This window comes from Planococcus citri, chromosome 1 (genome assembly GCF_950023065.1).
Source record: "Planococcus citri chromosome 1, ihPlaCitr1.1, whole genome shotgun sequence".
NCBI classification, from domain to species: Eukaryota; Metazoa; Arthropoda; class Insecta; order Hemiptera; family Pseudococcidae; genus Planococcus; species Planococcus citri.
The window spans coordinates 78,939,301-78,953,762 of NC_088677.1; the positions used below are offsets into that span (position 1 = coordinate 78,939,301).

The window sequence follows — 14,462 nt, forward strand, 5'->3', positions numbered from 1 at the left end:
TGAACTCGGAATTCTGATTTACTCAGTATTAGTTTATTCTTTTTCTTGTGTTTTTGATAGGAAGAAGTTGCTGGAGTTGCTTTGGAGAGCATTAGATACGGGTATAGGATGATGTGGTGCCCAATTTATCTCAATCTGTACCAACTCCAACGTGGAACCAATTTGAAGATTGTTCTTGGAAAAGAGAAAACGATTGATTATCACCTGATTGAAGTAATTCTACAATATTACGAGGTAAATTATCATCTCAGTTTTTTTGGGACTGATGAAAAAATGTATTAGCTGTAACAAGTAACCTAATTGTTTTTGCTTTTATTGTGGATAGGAAGAGAAATTAGCTTGTATAGTTTTGACGAGTAATGTGACATATTGTCCAATTTTCAATTCCTATGAACTCCAACGTGAAACAAATTCAAGATCGCCCTCGGAGAGTCAGAATGGAGAAAACGATTGGCTATTGCCAAACTTAAGTCATTTAACGTTCACAAGGTAAATATCATCGCTATTTTACATGATGTATGTATTGTATGTGTATGGAAAGTCTTTTAATATGATGAAAAAATGTATTAGCTGTTTGTGAGTAACTACTAACTAGATTGTTATTTTTCTGATGATTTTAGATAGGAAGAGAAATTCGCTTGTATGGTTTTGGCAAACAGTGTACCATATTGTCCAATTCTTAGTTCCTATGAACTCCGGACGTGAAACAAATTTGAAGATCTATCTCATGATGGAGAAAATAATTGGTTTTTACAAGTATTATCAACAAAGTGGTGTACCCAACTAAAGTCATTTTTCTGGATTGAAGTCATTCTTTGTTTATGAGGTAAATACGATCATAGCTTTGTATAATTCATGCATGTGAGGATGAGGAGGTTTTTTTTTGCATAACAATGAAAAAATGTATTACTTTGACAAACTCTGCATTGGTACATTGTAATAAGTACTTGTCTCATCTCATGTTCATATCTTTCCATTTTTGTTTGCTTCTTAGATCTTACTTTGGTTGTAATTGTTGAGAGGAATATCTACATACTCACCTACCCTGCACTGTAAGAAATCCTGAGAATTTTCAATTTGAAGTTGCATAAAAGGTAGGAATGGAGCAGAAAGACTTCTACATCCAGGTTGTTTTTAAATTAGGTACTGGAGGGTTAAGAATGTAATTTATAAGACTGTCACTAGTTTTTAAGCCAAGTGTTGAGATATGGGAGATTGGTAATTTAAAATGAATACACAATACGCTTACACAGTCTAAAACAACACTTCTGGTGTGCTAATCATCTGCCAGTTGAAGAAAATTACAGCCTGAATAAGTACTCAAATTATTGTTTAATCCAATGCCAACCCATATTTAAAATGAATTTGATTGAATTTTTTGTTGATGTATTGAACATAAATCAATATGATACTTGATAATTGGTCAAAGGCTAATAGCATAAGTTGAAAATTTAGCAGAATTGCTTTGTAATGAGGGAGGCAGGATTTTAATGCTATTGCAGATGTCCTTGTAATGTAGTGGACTACTTACTTCTTGGAATCAATATGGAGTTGATTTTATCATAATAGTCCAATAATTTTGTCGTATAGTTCTTCAATTTCACTGAATTGGTCTGGTAGTAATGGCAAGACCATTAATTGTTTGGCAATGTTTTTAGCCAAGAGATACTCTCTTATTATATATGTAAGGCCCAAACTTCTTGCTTGTTTTTTCCACTGCCTAAGTAATTAATGAAAATAATACATACAAATATACATAAACCAGCAGCGCTGCTGATGACAATGTGGAAAAACTGCATTAATTACACACATTGACTCTGTATCATAATCTAAGATTGAGCAAGCTGTCAAATGTCAGGCCCAAATAGCAGACAGTATTGCTGAAATTCAGCTGATTCCATTAATTGAAAGTTTAGGCTGTTTATAGTCTCTTCTGAGCATTTCTGGCGAAAATCCAGGCACGTTGTTTTTTCAGTACAGAAATATTGTGGATTTCATCCTAGGTGTTCCAGGAAGGTCCTCAATATCCATTCATAGTTTTGTTTGTCTCATTTTGAGATTAGGACATATAAGATTGGGATAAACTAAAAATTCTGAATTAACAACAATCTAACTCAAATTATTCTTAGAAAACAAAAAAAAAGCAATAGAAAAAATTATTTTACAGCTAAAATGATTTATTATACTCACGCATTGTCAATGTACACAGTTCCTTCTCCATCAGATAGTAATACACTGCAACTTTCATTTCTGTAAAAACAACTAGTATTAGTATACAGTAGTTGCCGCTTAATGTGATCGGGTTGGGACGGAGTGGTTGCTATTCTATTAACCGAATCATTCCAATAAACGAAAAATTAAAAAAAGATGATTTATTGAACTTGTATACTGTACTACAATAATGGTACCTAAAAACGTACAAAAAGTGGAAATTTTTTGGTGAAAAGCAAGAATGACAATTTTAGCAAAAAACAGAACTTAATTGGCAAAAAAATGGTACTTTTTGATAATTTCTGAAAAATACGCAAGGCTTTTGATAATTTTTGGAAAAAGTGAAATTCTTTAGCAATTGCGAGAATTTATTCAAAAAGCAAAAATGTGGCAATTTTGGGAACTATTGGCAAAGAAATGACACTTTTTCATAACTGTTTTCAAAAAATGAGAATTTTTTTGCAATTTTTGGCGATTTTAAATTTAAAAAAGAGCTAAAAAGATGGACTTCTTGACAATTTTTGGCAAAATGCAAGATCTTTGAATAATTTCACCAAAAAACAAGAGGTTTTTGCAATCTTTGTTGAAAATGGGAGATTTTTTTTCAATTATTTGGTTAAAAAACGAGACTTTTTGTTTGTTTGTTTTCTTTTTTGACAAAAAATATTTCTATTTCATTGATTTTTCCTACTTTTTGAAAAATTTTCCATTCCATTAACCGAATTTATTCACCTTTGATTACCACATAAAGCGAAATTCTTTCAATGTAAAAAGATACAACCGTTCCGTCCCAACGACTTCCCATTCTATTAAGCGAATTATTCTAATAACCGCAATGATAATAAGCGGCAACTACTGTATTTTCAAACTATCTAGTTAGGCCTATCAGAAATCATATTTTACAGCTAAAATGATTTACACTCTTAAGTAAAAATGTGATGCAAGGGAAGAAGGAACATGATACATATAATATATCAAATCAAATCAAATGACTTAATCATATATTTAAAGAAATGAATCGAAGACATAATACTTTCAAGATGAATGATTTCTATTAACAAGTAATTTATATAGAGACTATATTATGCATTCAACACAACAAGCACAATGAGTACATAATAAACTAAAAAGTAAAACATAATAAGTAGAAGCAGTGTTACCACCACTTGACTACTTGAAAGTATAATGGAGTATTATATACATCTTAACACTTGTAAAACTTCTTCTCTGTGAAGTAATTTTTTTTAATGCAATGGTAAACTTTAAACAACTTTCCCAGGCTTGAGAAGTGAGTTTTTCAAACTTTTTTTTACATTTTATAGTAGTATATGGGGCGCTATAGCACACGCCAGAGCCATAGTGTTTTTTCCCACATGCTGTTGCGGAGATTGCAAAGTGTTTGGACCCATATACCACTACTGCATTTTTTTAAAATTAAAAATTTTTTTAAATGTTTTTTTTTGAAAAAACACGACACACATTTACTTGGGAAAAAATTTATTTGAATAAAAAAAAGTACAAAAAAATTAATTTTATAAATTTTGAAAAAGTTTTAAAAAATTGACAAAAATGTCATTCAAATAATTTCTTTTGAATGTTATCGCTTCTGCGACACAATGGTGTACTTGGTTGCCTCTGAGCCCACAGTGTCTTTGGTGGAACAGGGGTCGAAGTTGCAAAGGATATGCTTCAAAAAACAAATGAAAAAAACCAATGGTATACTTCGTTGTCTAGGAGTCCATGGTGTCTTTGGTGGAACAGGGGTCGAAGTTGCAAAGGATATGCTTTGAAAAACAAACAAAAAAACACAAGAAAATTAATTGTTCAAAAAAAAAATGAACTGAGGGGATTGCAAAAATTAAAAAAAAAATCAACTTACTCTCCGAAATTTCTGCTCATGTTGTTCAGCCTTACAGATATCTTGTGGACCCCAAATTGGATTTGGGTTGCGTGAGATTGATATAGCAGCGCCAAAAGCGCCACAATCACAACAAAAATAGTGAAAATTTCAAATTGTCCCAAACAAAATTTGGAAATTGGGTACTTGTGATAACACACTGAAAATTGAAATATTTAATCATTAGGTACCTCTCCAATGTTCCTAGATTGTTTTCCATTTCATCGTTAGTTATTATTTCCAAGGTTTCCTCATATTTTTATTGAAGCAGGTAGGTGCTTCATCAATGATATCAATGATGTGGTTCTTCAAGAAGGCCATCTGTTCAATAAATCTCCATGGCTTAAATTTTTTGGCTCTAGACCCGCTAGTCTCATATTTTACTGCTCTTTTTAGGGCATTTTTATAACCTTGCTGAAGATTCCTCAACTTATATTAATCGGACCTGGTACATGAGCATTTGAGATAAAGCAGTGCAAATGCTAGGACTGACTGGGATTTTCTTCAGAATTTTTAGCGCTTTAGCAATTATCATACTTTGAATCTTTATTAAAATATGCATTTATCTGACATAAATTCTAAAACAAAAATTTACACAATACATTTAAAATCGAAATAAAGTATACAAGTAATCAAAAGTAGAAACAGAGGAATGTTGTAAAATTAAAATAACTACAATGAGATAAATTCTAAAACAAAAACTTACATGAGTAACTATTAAAAACATAAAAAATATAGATTGAGATAATTTTAAAACAAAAATTTACACAAGACTAATCATCAGAGGGTGCATGAGTATTTCATGTTTATTTGTTACATTTTTATGTGTGAGGCCCAAACTTCTTGCTTGTTTTTCCCCTATCAAAGTAATTAATGAAAATAATACATACAAATTATATTTACATGTAGGCAAATTAAAACAGAATGCTAAGCTTAGCAAAAAAACATACTGGAGAGTAATGAAACTAGTAGCCCTGCTGATGACAATGTGGTAAACCTGCACTAATCACACACATTGACCCATCTTAAAATCTGAGATGAAATATTGTGGATTCCATCTCAGGAAGTGTTCTAGGATGGTTCTCAATATCCACTCATAGTTTTGTTAGTCTTTTTTTGACATTTTTTCTTATTCCACATGTAAATCAGGAAAAATATCAAGATAGACTACTAAGAAATCTACAATTCTTACACATTTTCTACACCAGGTGTACACCAAATCTAAAACAACATGGATAATGTGTACACCTAGTCTACACTTATATACCTAGCTGTTCTAGCATTGTTTCTCATCCCTGGATTCGATTCAGGGAGAATCACTGAATTCTGTAAATTAAATGCATCTCTAAAGGGATACCTATAGTCCGTTCCAAATAAGAAATGCAAACTTTTTTAAGGAGCAAAACATAGGGTATACATGAACAAGCAAGGTTGAGCGCTATGCTAAACCAACAAAATTGATAACCGGTTTGCTTTTCATTGCTGCATTAAGTGGTTTACCTCCCCGTCAGTTCCCTGAAACATCACACCTCTTAGTGTATTGTGTGATTTCAGTTTGTGTTGCTTATTTGGAGCAAACTATAAATATCTACATAAGTTTTAAAACTGTTCAACCACATACAGAATTCCATTTATAAGGTCAACTTTACTGGAGTGACTTTACCCTATGAAAATGATCTAAATTCTGAAAAATATTACTATTACTATTATTCATAGTCAATGAGGATTCAATGAATAAAATAACAAACTATTGAAAGCCACGTGCTTTGCATTACTTACATTAGCTACACTTACAACAAATTACAATTTTCTATAAATAGGGCTGAGCTGCCAGGTTAAAACAAGACAGCATTTGAACAAAAAATTATTTGTAGATCAATATTAGTGTGAAATTTATGGAATATAAAATATACTTGAAAATGGGTTTATTTACCAGTAAGTATTTAAATTAAGGTATTTCCATTCATCAATAGATTTTACTACCAAGCAATGAGGACATTTCACCTCTAAGACTCCTTTTCCACAACACTTGTATTGAGCCATGCTATCAGGACTGGCTCCTAAAAATGGGTTTTCTATGCGGGGTTATATGTGTCCACAGATGTGGAAATGCCTGAATGTGTCATGGGCATTTGGAGATGCATGTTCGATTTGCCGGATGCGCGAGCACGTGAGGCAAGGCTGTTCTACAATACGTATATTCGCATATACACACGATGACAAGTATATTAGAACTAACTTACAGCTAGAAGGATCAATGTGTCATGTATCTCCACATATGAGGATAGGCGAGCAACGGTACAAGGAGTGTGGAGACTACGATGGCAAGAAGCAGGGCGAGGTGCAAATGTTAAAGGCAGGATAATAGGACAATGACGAGAACTAGTTTCAGGAGAAGGAAGCAGGAATGTCAGCAGAGGCGCGGGTATGTGATGACCATCAGTATGGTCGCTGCAAGTATGTGCGCTGGGTCGATAAGGAGATTGTAGTGTTTGAGTAGATCAATACCTATTATCAGCTGATCTACGTCAGCGAGAATGAAATTCCACCTAAGTGGTCTTTGTAACCCCACATTCAATGTGAGTGTATGTTGACCATACGTTCGAATTACCAAATCAGTTGCCGTGTACAGAAGTGTATCTGTTTGGGGCAAATTCTTCGGGGCCGGATAAACAGAGATTATTACACTGGAGTCAATAAAGAACGAGGTATGCATGTATCGATCAAATACGAGAAGGCGGCCTAAATTCAGTTATCCTTCTCCTTGCTTTAAGGTGAGCCAGGATTGCTGGGTCCAACTTGCTGATCACACACTTTAAAGGGACCCAGTAAGTGGAGGGTTTCCTCCACAGTCCAAACTTTCTTATCATAGTGTCTAGCTTGAGATCCTTCTTCATTTTTAAATTGGCCAATTGGCCATGCAAGGGTGGAGGTCCAGATAGTGCACCTGATTGTGTACTAGTTGATGGAATTTCTACAACAAATAAAATTATCATGCTAAATGATCATCTGCAGTCTGCACTAATACTTTTATAAATTGGTCAAATTTTTGATTTTTGAATACTTACTTATCTGAAGTTCATCTGCCTCATTCCATACACAGGGATAATATGTAATTTTCTGAGCTGTTGAAAAATGAAAGCTCACACAAATTTGAAAAAAAAAAAGCTGGCAGAAATATACATAAAAAGTAAATTATGTGTTATACTCTACTTACTTTCTTTGTTTTGTACTAGGACATCTCTGTCTTTATCAAAAATAAACTCCCCATTTCCATCTAAAATGGGTGTATAGTTAGGTTATGGCTCGCCATTTCAACTTGAGTTGAAATAAATTTATAAAACTCAACACAATAAAAAAAATTAGAAAAATTCAACTTAAACCACTAACTAGCAGCAAACAAATAAATTTAAACACTAATAATAGTTCATATCATTGATTAAAATATCAAATAACTCACAATAGACCTGGAAAACAGCAAAAAAAAAGGTATAAGAAATGTAAATCACACATGTGGTTTTGTCAGTTTTGTGTGATAATAATCATGAAGTTACAGAAGTTGCCAAATACCATTTGGGCACCCTATCTGCAGTTTTCTACAACCTACAGTTTCTTGGTTACAGTTTTCTGTAACCCTGAAGTTATAGTGAGTAGCCTAAAAACAACTAAATACTGAAAATTGAAATTATAGGATGGTGAAAGTTGAAATAAAGATGAACAAATAATTGCAAAAATTTGTTCTACATATATTCAAGTAGGGTAATAAAGATACATCAACATGTAAAATTTAATAAAATTAATGACTTATTGGAACAAACAGAGAGAACATTATGAAAGGTGTGAGTATACTTTGGTAATACCTTTTTCAGCTCTTGTAGATGATCAAATTTTTTTTCTTAATCAGCTTGGGCCTCAGAAAAAGATTTGGTGATGGTGTGTTGTTGAATTTAAATGATAAATTCAGCAAAGTTCATATAGATTGCATAGTCTTTATGTCAGCCCAATTATCTGGATGACTCAGTTTGATAAATATTTTTCAGTTGGCACTATACTTCAATGCGCTGAGATCAGGTTCACCAACTAGTGAGTAAGGTTGGTGGATTTCTCAATGCCAGATTTGATTTTCAATTGCACTGTGAACAGAATCACATTCCATTTGTGTATGCCTATCTACTTCAGGTCTGTTATGTGACCAGAAACGAAAGAATTATGCAATTCCTAGGACTGGTTTGTGTAAAAACTTATTGCAGAAACAAGATATCTGTGGATTTATGTCACAGATATGTTTGGAGCATTGCTCAAATCACTGTCTGGAGTTTTCCATTTTAACTTTGAAATAATTTTAAAGCATAGGGATCAAAACCACTTATGCATTCAATTTTTTTCACATATCTTGCCTGGATGTCAGGCTCCAACAACTTAGCATAATTACTCAACATATTTTGATTTCTTTCAAGGTTCAAAGTTCAAATTCGAAATTTTATACTCAATTTAACTTGTGTTTGTATGGACTGATAACAAACTTGACCTTCACCAAAGCAAAGCAGACAGTATGCAAGCTTGCCAAATGATTTGTAATTGCCTAATGCAGTATTTAAATAACCTGATATTAAAAAAACATATGCAGTTTTACATAAATAGTGTGATGTGACATATGATATAAAAATAAGAAACATACCACTTCATTCATACATATTTTGAGATGGTGTTGAGGGGACTTGCTAAACACCTATGAGAGTAAAAAGCTCAAATGTACTTTTTAATGTAGAAGTTCCAATCAAACAGATTTAAACTTACTATTATTGTACTAACACTAGAGTTCATGTATGTTCATTCTCATCTGATTAGTTCAATGAAGTTTTCATCAGTGGTAGACACATTGTATTATTTGTAGGTAGTCCATCGCCTTATGCCTTGTGTTTTATAACTGTCTTTTCTAGGAAATTCAAATCTAAATGGATCATTGCTGGCCATTTCCTAGGCTGAGTGGCAGATCTAGATAGTGTGTATTTGGACCTTTATTTCATCTACCTCACTTTCATTGCTTTCCTCTGTTTCTCACTGTCATTGGCTAAAACATGAGTATTCATTTCTTTGCCTACATATAATATGTCAAGTATTTTCCTTGTGTGGTAGGTATAGCTTTAGAAAAATGTGGTGAATTTCCCTGGAAGGATTGGTGAGATTCTAAACAAAGAGAGTAACTAAGAAAAATTGAGCATGAGGTGAGTATGTAGGTGTGGACATAGGATAGGAAAGAATACAAGACAGGGATGGGATCAATAGGTAGGTAGGAAAAAGGTAACTTACTATTTTTTTAATAAAATAATAACAAATACGAAATGCATAAATATTCATTTTGAATGAAAACATGATTTTATGTATTTCATAAACTTTACAATTGAACATTAGTCAAAATTGAAAGCATTATAAAATTACCTGAAGATTATGAGATATTATTGAATCAAGCATAATTACTAAATGGAAATTCATTGAATTTTATTTATTTGTAAATTGTAGAAATGTTCACTTACTCTGGAGAGATTCGAGAGAACAACATAGTGATCATTAATTACTACCCACATCAGCTCTATAACCTGACCAGATACTACAAAGTTGTAAGAATCCAAACCCTTGTAACATCTGAACTCTGTTTTGGTGTAGAAACTTCTGGTGTGAACAAAATATTTTATAATAATACCACCTTTCCCCACTTTTGGGATATTATTTTCATTCTCATTCTCCACTGTTTTCCATTTTATTTTCATTTTCGTATAATTCCGAAGGTAGTATAGATCTTGTATCTCTTGAGCACACCTGGCTCCAACATCCTCGCATAATTACTCAAAATTTTTGGAAACATCTGCAATAAAGTAGAATCACAATTCACAATTACACAATAATAAATTTATTATTAAAAATTGGTTAATGAAGCGAAATATAAACTGATGAAATAAAGAGATAACAGTCTGAAATCCGCGCTCTCGCGATGCCCTACCAAAGGCAGGGGCCAGTGTGATACCACCTGCAACACCCGATTTTGTAAATGCCCTATCACAAACCATTTTTAGTTCATAGGAGTGCCACCAGATGGTGTTGAGTAACGAGTGAGGCAACTTTCAAAGTCACCTTGTTGTTTCAAAGCCACCCCAGAATACGGTACTAAAGAAGTACATCTTTATAAAAAAAAATCTACCACTACTAAGAAAACAAATTCATACTATATACTGTATACTACTACTAACTATATATTACTCCTCATTCAAAGTTAGGAACTATGTTTTCCAAATAAAAAACTAGACTATACAACTTAACCTGTGTGCCAACTCAAATGTACTATAAAGGTGAGAAAAAAGGCTGATACAATATGCATTGGCATTGCAAACAGCTGACTAAAGGTAGGGAACTAGGTAGGTTGTTGGCATGCAGCCGGACTAAAAACTAGAGGAAACACCTAGTACTAATAATATCTACCTCAGAAGCAACATCTGATTGATGCCGCCAAGATGCACCCTAGAGATGTTGGCGAGCAACATACTGCATTAATGGGGATTGATTTTGTGTCAATTCACCAGCTTTATGTTCAACTCTGCTTTTGTGGTCATTCCAATACTAGATAAAATTTTTATAAAATCAGTTTTTCACATTGAAATGGTAATGGTAACAATGTATTCACCATCTGTATTGTACCTTACCTTCATTATTCATTTTTCTCTTGCCTTGGGTAGCCCTAGAGAATTCAACTTTGCAGTGACAACATCCCACAATTTCAGCTGATCAGCATAGGTGAATTTGCTGTGGCCTTCAACTTTTTTGGTCGCAATTTTGGGATGATCAGTAACATATGGTGATAGATAATCTTATTGGATGCCACTAACTTTTACTCCTTGTTTATTTCTATAAATATAATAATCAAAGATGTAATACAAATCACAAGTTGAAAATTGTGGTGGAATTACTTTCCATCACATGCATTTAGATGAATTGAGAATGTACTTACTGACTTGTCATTCAATCAAGTAGATAATAATAAATGAAATGAAAATATTAATCATAATTTCTATAAGAGACATAATTCAACCATTATAAGATGATTAGGTTGATCATATTATTGGATTATATTTTATTCTATGAATTCTTAGCTTAATTATCTAGATATTGAATAAGTAAAATATTGTTGAACCATTGAATTAGTCACATTTCAACCTTGTATTCTTCTATGAGCTATTTACTTAGCTATTTTGATATACTCCAGTTGAAAACTAGTGGATTGCTAGCTGCTATGCCTAGGTAGCATACTTCACGCTTGAGGGTTCAAGCTTCCACAATTGTGTCGAAATCTTACTCAAATAAAAATCAAAAAATTGTGAAATCATAAGTAAAAAAGTTCAGTTGATCTCAAAGTCACTCTATTAGTGTGAAATATCACACTTCAAAAAATTACTTACTTCTTGAAAGTTTCATGTATGTACCAATATATCGTCACATTGTAGTTGCGGTAGATCTCTCACTTCTATGGTTACCTTGAGCTAGAAACTATCCCTTTTTTTTTACCATCAGTTGATGTTGTGTGCCAATTGACTCCAATATAGCTGCTCTAGCTTCATTTCTCATCTTTGGATTTGATTCAGGGATAATCACTGGATTCTGTAAATTAAATGCATCCCTAAAGGGATACCTAAATACACAAGTTTTAAAACTGTCCAACCACATACAGAATTCCATTTATAAGGTCAACTTTACTAGAGTGATCTTTACCCTATGAAAATGATCTAAATTCTGAAAAATATTACTATTACTATTACTCATGGTCAATGAGGATTCAATGAATAAAATAACAAAATATTGGAAGCCATGTGCTTTGCATTACTTACATTAGCTACACTTATATACAACAAATTACGATTTTCTATAACTAGGGCTAAGCTGCCATATTAAAACAAGACTGAGAATTTAAACTAAAAATGACTTGTAGATCAATATTATTGTGAAATTTATGGAATACAAAATATACTTAAAAATTTTGAAAATGAGTTTATTTACCAGTATTTAAATCTAGGTATTTCCATTCATCAATAGATTTTACTACTAAGCAATGAGGACATTTCCCCTCTAAGACTCGTTTTTCCACAACACTTGTATTGAACTATGCTATCAGGACTGGCACCTGAAAGTGGATTTTCTACACTTATGTAGAATCCACTTGGAATAACAGCAACATGTTTATGGTGTTTTTTTCTGCATTGAATGTATTTAGCAATTGCTTTTTTTTCATAATTACACCCATATACTTGAGAGTGATGAAACTAGCAGCCCTGCTGATGACAATGAGGAAAAACTGCATTAATTGCACACATAGACTCTGTCTCAAAATCTTAAATAAAATATTGTAGACTCCATCCTGGGTGTTCTAGGAATGTCTGCAGTAGTGTTATTGTCTGCAGTTGAAGATAAGCAGGGTTTTCACTAGCTCGTAATACAAGCTACAAGCTGCTTTTTTTACAAGCCTGCTTGTGGCTTGTAGTTCTATCTGTGTACACACTGCTTGTTGCTTGTAAATGGATTAACACTGATAAGAGTGATAATTACTTGGGAAAGTATTGTAATTTGTGGCTCAAGAATCATGGCAAAACGATTATTACTTCAATTAAGCATTTGTCGTTTGAAATGTGAACTGTACAAGAAAATTCAAACACTTAAGAAAAATCAACGTCGTAAAAAGAAACGGATATGGACACGGAAGTGGATTTTGCGTCGAGATGAACTTGGTATGTCAAATGCTTTGATGAAAGAATTGGCGGTGGAAGAACCTGAAGATTTCAGAAACGTAATTCGAATGACAGAAGCGCAATTTGATGAACTCCTGTCATTAGTAACACCTTCTATCCAACGTAAGGATACTAAACTACGAGCAGCTATCCCAGCAAGACAAACTTGAAATTGCATTACATTATTTAGCCAGTGGAGAATCATTTCAATTTCTTTCAAAAGCTTTCCGAGTACCCGTCACTAGTATCAGTCTTTTCCTACCAGAAGTGTTATCATCAATCTCTAATCTTCATATTTGAAAGTAAACATTTAGCAGTAGAAGTTTTGTTTGAGTGTTAAGATATTATTTTATATCATGTATTTCAAATTTCAGGCACCTATAACTGTTGATGAGTGGAAATTGGTAGCAAAATGATTCAAAACACAGTGGAACTTTCCAGCATGTTGTGGGGCTATAGATGGCAAACACATATTGATCAAACGACCACCAAAAAGTGGATCGCAATTCTTCAATTATAAGGGCACCTATAGCATCATTCTCCTAGCATTAGTTGATGCTGATTATTGTTTTCTGTACATAAATGTTGGCGCAAATGGGCGTGCAGGTGATGCGGGTGTTTTCCGCGATTCGTTGTTATGTACTGGGTTAGAAAATGGTACACTGGGCATACCGCAAGATCACGTTATTGTTGGCGATGATGCTTTCCCTCTGAAAACTCATCTCATGAAACCATACCCTCACAACTCAACTGCGATCAAGAAAAAAGTATTCAATTATCGTCTCTCAACAGCTCGCAACAATGTAGAAAACGCATTTGGCATTTTAGCATCTCGTTTCCGAGTATTTTTGAAACCAATTGAGGTGAAACCTAGCACAGTTGATCTTGTAATTTGGGCTGCATGTACTCTACATAACTGGTTGCGACGGACGAGTGGAAAAAATTACCTACCTCCTTCAGCAGTTGACAGAGAGAATCTTGAAACAGGTGAAATTACTCCTGGTTTCTGGCGTACTATGACAGGGGGTTTACCTTCGGTTTCAAATTTGGGTAGCAATAATTTTAGGAAAGATGCGGAGTGTGTCAGAGAAAGTTATGCTAACTGCTTCATAGATGCAGATTCAGTTCCATGGCAATGGGCACGTGTAGGTTTATCTGAACCACCAGCTGTAGATGATATATTAGCTGGGCGATTAGAAGAGGAAGACGTTGATGGTGACTTACAAGAATATTGAAATACCAAATTACAAACTTCTTGTGTGGTACTTGCGATGCATATGTATTTATTTAATTTACAGATGTATGTACTTACACCTTTCAAAGTCCGAAACATATAACTTGTGTGGTACTTAGATGCTTATTTATTTTATTTATTGTACAGATGTTTGTACTTTTGAAGTCACAAGTATTTATTGATCACATGTACCTACTTTTAACCTATGCATTTTTATTTAATTTATTTACAGATGTACTTTCAATGTTTCGAAGTTCAGAGTATTTATTTATTCATAGGTATTTATTTATTTATTCACGGATGTGCTTTCAAAGTCCAATCCGTTTGTTTATTAATTTACAACTTTAATTGC

At 33.3% G+C, this 14,462-nt stretch overlaps 1 protein-coding gene across 4 annotated transcripts in view; it reads left to right on the forward strand.

Moving 5' to 3' along the window:
* Positions 1 to 14,462, forward strand: part of LOC135835893 (uncharacterized) — a 180,979-nt gene that overhangs the window by 5,115 nt on the left and 161,402 nt on the right. For 2 of the 4 annotated variants that reach the window (XM_065350400.1, XM_065350382.1), the window contains 4 exons: positions 61 to 234; positions 326 to 489; positions 621 to 826; positions 995 to 4,126. In XM_065350400.1, the coding sequence (XP_065206472.1) occupies positions 61 to 234; positions 326 to 489; positions 621 to 624 (342 nt within the window). In that variant the 3' untranslated portion in view covers positions 625 to 826; positions 995 to 4,126. Of the gene's footprint in view, positions 1 to 60; positions 235 to 325; positions 490 to 620; positions 827 to 994; positions 4,127 to 14,462 lie in introns of those variants that run through there. The other 2 variants (XR_010556969.1, XM_065350391.1) reach the window with 2 other exon arrangements.